Source organism: Malania oleifera, chromosome 7, assembly GCF_029873635.1.
Source record: "Malania oleifera isolate guangnan ecotype guangnan chromosome 7, ASM2987363v1, whole genome shotgun sequence".
NCBI lineage: Eukaryota > Viridiplantae > Streptophyta > Magnoliopsida > Santalales > Ximeniaceae > Malania > Malania oleifera.
In genome coordinates, this window is record NC_080423.1 from 54118556 (window position 1) to 54126055 (window position 7500).

The 7500-nt window shown below is 41.5% G+C and overlaps 1 protein-coding gene and 2 non-coding genes across 3 annotated transcripts in view; 2 read left to right on the forward strand and 1 right to left on the reverse strand.

Annotated features, from left to right (window-relative positions):
• LOC131160839 (uncharacterized) overlaps nt 1-2189 on the reverse strand; it is a 2297-nt gene extending 108 nt beyond the window's left edge. The window contains exons 1-4 of the mRNA XM_058116719.1: nt 2181-2189; nt 1813-1995; nt 1199-1692; nt 1-358 (exon numbers count right to left, since the gene is read on the reverse strand). The exon at nt 1-358 is cut by the window's left edge and continues 108 nt beyond it. Of these exons, the coding sequence (XP_057972702.1) occupies nt 1-358; nt 1199-1692; nt 1813-1995; nt 2181-2189 (1044 nt within the window). The remainder of the gene's footprint in view (nt 359-1198; nt 1693-1812; nt 1996-2180) is intronic.
• Nucleotides 2190-6545: 4356 nt separating this feature from the next.
• Nucleotides 6546-6701, forward strand: LOC131161206 (5.8S ribosomal RNA). The gene has a single exon (XR_009138360.1). It is a non-coding gene; the product is annotated as a 5.8S ribosomal RNA (ribosomal RNA).
• A 252-nt stretch (nt 6702-6953) lies between these two features.
• LOC131161192 (28S ribosomal RNA) overlaps nt 6954-7500 on the forward strand; it is a 3394-nt gene continuing 2847 nt past the window's right edge. Inside the window, exon 1 of the ribosomal RNA XR_009138347.1 lies at nt 6954-7500. This exon is cut by the window's right edge and continues 2847 nt beyond it. This is a non-coding gene — a ribosomal RNA (28S ribosomal RNA).

Below are 7500 nucleotides of genomic sequence, written 5' to 3' on the forward strand. Positions count from 1 at the left end.
AATAGGGAAAATAGCAAGCCAAAAACACTCCACCCCTTGAATGACAGAATTGATTAGCTCCAATTTTCCAGCATAGGAAAGGGTATGACCAGGCCACCCAGCAAACAATTTTGCAATTCTATCAACAAGAGGGGAATAGTGCATAGCATTCAACCATGAAGCCGCAAGAGGATTTCCAAGATACCGAAAAGGAAATTCTCCAACATTAAAACCAGTAATATGCTTCATACCATCCAAGTCATAATCCTTTACGCCAACATGAAACAAGTTGGATTTTGAGCAGTTGGAAGCCAAACCCGAGGAATCAGTGAATTTAGTAAGGCACTCCATAATCAGATTTACTGAGCAATAGTCACCTCTTGAAAAAAAAAATCAAATCATCAGCAAAAGCGAGATGTGTGATTTTCATCTGCTCACATTTTGGGTGGAATTTGAACTCGGGCCGACCCTCCAAAGATTTTAAAAGTCTCAATAAAATATTCAAGGCAAATCAAAAATAAAAGAGGGGACAAAGGGTCACCTTGTCTGTGACCTTTCTTGCCCTTGAAAAAACCATGGAACCCTCTGTTCAGTGAGATAGAGTATGTTGGAGTCGAAACACATTGCATTATCCAATTAATCATAATTGGTGGAAAATTAAGAAGTGTCAACATCTCTTCCAAAAACTTCCTGAGATCGAATCATAAGCCTTCCTTAGGTCAATTTTCAACATGCATCTAGGAGACACCCTTTTCCTTGCATATTTTCTAACCAATTCCTGAACCAGATAAATATTTTCAACCATACTCCTTTCCTTCACAAATGTTGATTGAGTCGGATTGATTAAGGATTCCAGACAAGGCTTGATTCTTCCAGAAATTGCCTTAGCAATTAACTTATACATAACATTACAACATGCAATCGGTCTAAAATCCCCCACCAAAGAGGCATGGCAAGATTTTGGGATCAAAGCAATCACCGTGTGGTTCAGTTGTTTAAGCATTTCACCCAATTCAAAGAATTCCAAAACAGATTTTGTAAAATACTTTCCCACATGATTCCAGGATTTTTTAAAAAAACATGCAGAAAATCCATCCGGCCCGAGGGAATTCTCATCCCCAATGCTAAATACAACATTTTTAATTTCCACTTCAGTAATTGGAGCCATCATTAATTCAGATTGCGCCTCATTCAAATCGGACCATTATCCATTATCTACCTATCCACCATATCTACCGAGCACTCAACACCCAATAGCTGATTATAAAATCTCAAAAATTCTTCAACTACTTGAGAGATCGATTGGGCTTGGTTGCCATTTTCCATGATAATTGAGGAAATGTGATTTTTATTAATCTTACTCCTCATTAACGCATGGAAAAAAGAGGAGTTTCTATCACATTCCTTGAGACACTTAAATTTGGCAATCTGTGTCATAAACAATCTATTGGATTCCGCCAGTCTGTTTGCTTCTGCTCTCTTATCAACCATCTTCATTTGTAATTCATTATCCAAAGGGGAGTCATGTAACAACTGCTGCAATTCCAACAACTCAGAGTTAGCCTTTTCAGCTCTTGTAGATATGTGAGAGTAGTGTAAATCATTCAGCATCCTCAGAGGTCTTTTAAGGGCTTGAAGTCTCTTCAAAAAATAGTATTTCTCAGTTCCTCGAATATTAATATCCCAGCACTCCTTAACTAAACTCAAAAAATTCTGGTGAGATGCCCACATGTTGAAGAATTTGAATGGCCTCCTTTCTTATCTATTTTCTTCAAAAATTGACACACTGCACACTGAGTGATCCGATAGCAATCCAGGAAATTGAAACATTGCCTGTGCATTATACCCAGCTTGATGCCAATAGTGATTCACCACTACTCTATCAAGTTTGCACCAGATCTTCCCATTTGTCCACATTAAAAAACATCCAGATGACCTCAGATCTGATAGCCCCAATTCATGAAAGCAATCTCTGATATCCTTTACTTCATATTCAGTAATTGGAACCCCATTTTCCTTTCCTCAACATTCAAGACATTATTAAAGTCTCCCAGGATCATCCAAGGAGTTTATGATGAGAACCCCACCTAGCTCAGACCATTCCATAGCGATCTTTTAGCAACAATAGTGTTGAAGCCATACACAAAACTGATAAAAAACCAGTTTGATGTTATTAAACATTTAAAAAAACAATGAATTACCTGCTCCATCTTCCCAATAACCTATATGTGTGCTCTCTGTGGGTTCCAAAGCATTATAATTCTTCCAGCTCTGTGACAATCAAAGTTATTACACTGCTTCCAAGCTCTGAAATTTTTTTCCATCAACTTTTCTAGGCTACTGACTGTAAGTTTTTTTTTCCAGAATTCCCATAATATCTATGTTATTTTTCCTTATAAGGTCAAGGACCCCATTTTTTTTTAGGGGCCTGTTAAATCCCCTGATGTTCCATGAGAAGATCTTCATGGTAATGGACGAAGGCCTACCCCTCCTTTCCTCATTGGTATAGCTGGGCTTTTGTTCATCCTTGGTTTGTTCTTGCTTTTCACTAGAGTGAATCCATCATTTGTAATATTGTCATTCATTGTTTGCCCCTTATTCCCTTTACATATTACTTTCCCTTTGTCTTTCAAATTATTCCTTGAACTAGGAAGCACATTACCAACAGAATTAGCAATCGAGCTATCCGTTCCCTAGTCTTTAGCCCCACCTATTTCTTCACCACAACTCAGTCCAGTATCACAACCCTTCTTTTGTCCAACCGCATCAAATCCTACTCCCATCAAACACAGCATGTGCTTAACTATGTTACTGTCGTTCTCCAATTTAACAAGAAATTCCTTCAACAAGCTAGATTTTGGTAGAGAATAAGACATTCGTTGATAACTAGATTGCTGGGATTCCATATTATTCCAATTCACATCCAAACTTCCACACCCCTTCTCAGTGTCTAAGTCAGCTTGAGGTATACTGCCACCAACATCAACCACCCTGCTAAGCGACCTCTATTGTTGAACATGAATCACACCATTAGCCTACAAAGAATGATTCCTAGGGATCTTTCCTTCCTTTAATTCATCACTATCAATTTGTTCCTCAGCCTTTTCTACCTTCTTCCTTTCTGAGATAGGCTGATATTTTATCAATGGACACTGACCCTCCGTGTGACCTATACGCTTGCATTTCTTAAAATATCTTGGAAGATTTTCATAGAAAATCTCCTGTTCAATGCATACATCACTAGGAAGACACACTTTGACAGATCTTTTTATTTCTTTAGCAACATCAACCTCAACAAGTACCTTGGCGTACGACAGTCTACTCCTTTCAGTGGTGAGCTTATCAGAGTACAAAGGGTCCCCAATTACTGAATAGATTCTGCCTAAAGCATTTGATGTCCACATCTCCAGAGGCAAGTCCTTCATCTGAATCCGTACAAGGAGGGTTGTTCTTTGTTTTGATTTGAATTGAAAGAACCGAGGCATTTTTTTTAGCAGAAAAGGTTTGCCATGAATTGTATACGGTCGCTTTTGTAGCACCTCAGACAGGTCTACTTCCCTCTGAAAATGGAGGATTATCCACCCTTTATCATGCTGCATGTAATCAACTTCAACTTTCCATGATCTAATCAAGGAATTGAATGTTGTTTTACTTGGAAATTTACTCGTAAGTATCCAAGAAGGTACTTGCTAGACACACTCTCATAGCTAAATAGATCCTCTAGCAGGATTTGAGCACAAGCTCCATCATTTGCAAATTTTGGAATTGATCAGAAGCATTGGGGGTTTTTGTTATTTGTAAATAAATCAGCACACGCCACTCGTTTTTTGTTCCTCATTATGGTTCTGCCCTCTAGCCCTTCCTTCTGCTTTTGAGATTCAATTCCAAGATCAGCTGTCTCACTAGTCTGCTTCAAGCTATCCTCACCATCATGTTCCTCCTCACCTGAAGGATCACCATCCTCTGTTGTGTCATTCAAGTTAAGCATCTTAGAAACTGAGTCCTCCATATCTTCCCATGATCTAGATTTTGAAGCTGAGCATCCACCATTCTCCTCTTCAGTTCTAATTCCCAGAGCTACAAGCACCTCTTTTTTCCATTATGCAGACTTACATAAGTCATCAAAGCTCGACAGAGCCTTTCTAATGCAATGTACCATTTCTTATTTCGTTTCATCCTCTAAGTTTGCTTTTCCACCCATATTATTTTCACCATGTTTACCCATAACTTCCGGATATTACAATATCAAACTTCAGAAATTGAAATTTTAAATCACAAAGTCAGGCCATGAAATGTACCTGCATTGAGGGGTGGACAGCATGAATTGAGAGTACGTAAGAGTCAAAGAACCGACCCAGTGATTCCCAATGACCCGGACGTGATTGGGAGCCTGTGAAGAAAAAACCTGACCCAAGATATGGATCCTTGAGGCACTTAATCACAACACGTGATTGCCCAAAGGCCACGTGTCAACCACCACCGCACCATAACCCAAAAGCAAGACATTGGAAAGGGAACAACCAACACCTAGTAGAAGCAAAGCACACTCGGTGATACGTGTAGATGCAGGGACACGGTTCTAGAGAGAACGTGGTAGTCACACCAGCGCAGGCCTCATAGATGTAACCAACACGTGGCGCACCCGCACAGTGGAACAATAATCTTTTTCACAACAATCCTAACCCACGCAGAACCAATAAAGTAACTGACAGAGGCACAACGAACGGAAGTCACGCCAACAAACCAATATGTGGCAACCTCCCATGCAAGGAACCCAAACGAAATTAGTCTGGCAGAGCACGTCAATGCTGACAGGGAGCAGACACATAAAAAGAACCACCCGCTTTTGAATTCAAAAATCCAGCCCAAAAACAACCACTGGCCAACTCAAGAGATCAGGAACAGATCAAACGGGTACCCAAGCCATCACGAAAGCAAGAACAATCGAATAGACACACAAACAAAGAACACTCTCAATCGAACACCCAAATGAACTGATCATTCAACTACAACCAAAATGGACTTAATGGAACACAGAGATTAAAATGAGCCAATATCAACAAGGAAATCAATCTGGACCAAACAAACCCAATCCACTCCAGCGTATGAAATGATAGTAAACCACACCCAATATGGAGTGAGATCATATCATCTCACAACCAGGACCTCCACCACCCAAGATCCAGCATCAACAAAAATCTGAATCACAAATCTAGTAACAACATAACCCAGTATTTCCAAGAACCACCGGCCAGTGTTAAGACAGAAACCCAGTATGACTAAAGCTCAAGCCTGTAAGATCCGTGGAGTCAACCTGGAACAGTACCAAAACTCTTAGAGATCACATGAATGATTTCGTCTTCCTTCCAAATTACGAATCCAGTAGATTGACACCTTCAATCACCACCCAATCCAACCCACGAGCACAGATTCAGCCAATGGTCAAGCACCTCTCTCTAGAGAGAGGTGAGAGCTTCTCTCTCTAACTTGACTAGACTACTAACTAAGAGCTCTTTTTTTTTTTTTGGATTACGCACCGGGTATCCACGTGTTCATTTTACGGTCCATGTGACTAATCCTGTGCCCCTTGAAGTTGACCCCACAACTCCAAAGGGAGGGTAAATTCAGGAGTCTAGGGGCAGAAGCAAGCCTAGGAGGGTTTGAACACCTGACCTCGTGAGAGGCACTCCCTCAGCCCACACTACCACCTGAACCACACCCTAGGGGTTAACAAAGAGCTCTTTCTTGATTCTATGGGTGGTGGTGTATGGCCATTCTTAGTTGGTGGAGCGATTTGTCTGGTTAATTCCGTTAACGAACGAGACCTTAGTCTACTAACTAGTTATGTGAAGGTGACCTTTCACGACTAGCTTCTTAGAGGGACTATGGCCAATTAGGCTATGAAAGTTTGAGGCAATAACAGGTTTGTGATACCCTTAGATGTTCTGGGCCGCACGCGCGCTACACTGATGTATTCAACGAGTCTATAGACTTGGCCGAAAGGCCCAAGCAATCTTTGAAATTTCATCGTGATGGGGATAGATCATTACAATTGTTGGTCTTCAATGATGAATTCCTAGTAAGCGTGAGTCATCAGCTCAAGTTGACTACGTCCCTACCCTTTGTACACACCGTCCGTCGCTTTTATCGATTGAATTGTCTGGTGAAGCGTTCAGATTGTGGCGACGTGGGTGGTTCGCTACTAACGACGTCACAAGAAGTCCACTGAACCTTATCATTTAAAGGAAGGAGAAGTCATAACAAGGTTTCCGTAGGTAAACCAATGAAAAGATCATTGTCAAAACTTGCCAAAGAATGACTCGCGAATATGTTATTTATATAGTGGTGATTGCTTCATGCTCACCTCACCCTTGTCGATTTGAACATTGCAACGTAGGTGTTCCCCATTTTTTTATTGAACGGGAAATCATGTTTGTTTGCACGCTCATTTCGATGAGTTTCACAATAACCCAGGCTCGACATGTGCCAAGGAATTGAAATGAAAGAACATTCTCTTGTTGCCTCGTCTACCATGCAATGGGATGTGTTTATTTTTGAACCATAATGATTCTTAGCAACGAATATCTAGGCTCTTACATTGATGAAGAACGCAGCAAAATACAATACTTGGTGTGAATCGCAGAATCCCGTGAATCATCGAGTCCTTGCACGCAAGTTGCACCCAAAACCATCAGGCTAAGGGTACGTCTGCCTGGGTGTCACATGATCCGTCACCCTAAACCCTCTCCCACAAAACATTGTTGGGGGTGGGATACTATGTGGGTGGATGTTGGCCTCCCGTGCACTTAGTTTTGGGCGGTTGGTTGAAAATATGAGGTTTAGACGACACACAAAATGGCGATTGGTGGTTGTTAGACCCTTTCATTGTGTCATGCTCCATCATTTGAGTTGCGTTGACGTAAGGATCTCACTCGACCCTTTAGTATTTGTCTATAAGAGACAACACTCTATCGCGATCCCAGGTTAGGCAGGGCTACCCGCTAAGTTTAAGCATATCAGTAAGTGGAGGAAAAGAAACTTACAAGGATTCCCTTAGTAACGGCGAGCCAACTGGGAAGAGCCTAGTTTGAGAATCGAACAACAATGTTGTTCGAATTATAGTTTGTAGAAGCATCCTCAGTGACGAACCGGGCCTAAGTCCCCTATAAGGGGGCATCGAAGAGGGTGAGAGCCCTGTCATGCTCGGACCCTGTTGCATTACGAGGCACTATTGGTGAGTCGGGTTGTTTGGGAATGTAACCCTAATTGGGCGGTAAATTCCTTCCAAAGCTAAATATTGGCGAGAGACCGATAGAAAACAAGTACCGTGAAGGAAAGATGAAAAGGACTTTGAAAAAAGAGTCAAAGAGTGCTTGAAATTATCGAGAGGGAAGCGGATGAGAGCCGGCGATGCATCTCGGTCAGATGTGGAGCGGTAATCATCCCATCCACCAATCGACTCGGGATGTGGACCGATGTGGATTGTGGCAGCGTCCTAAGCCCAGGCTGTTGATATGCTTG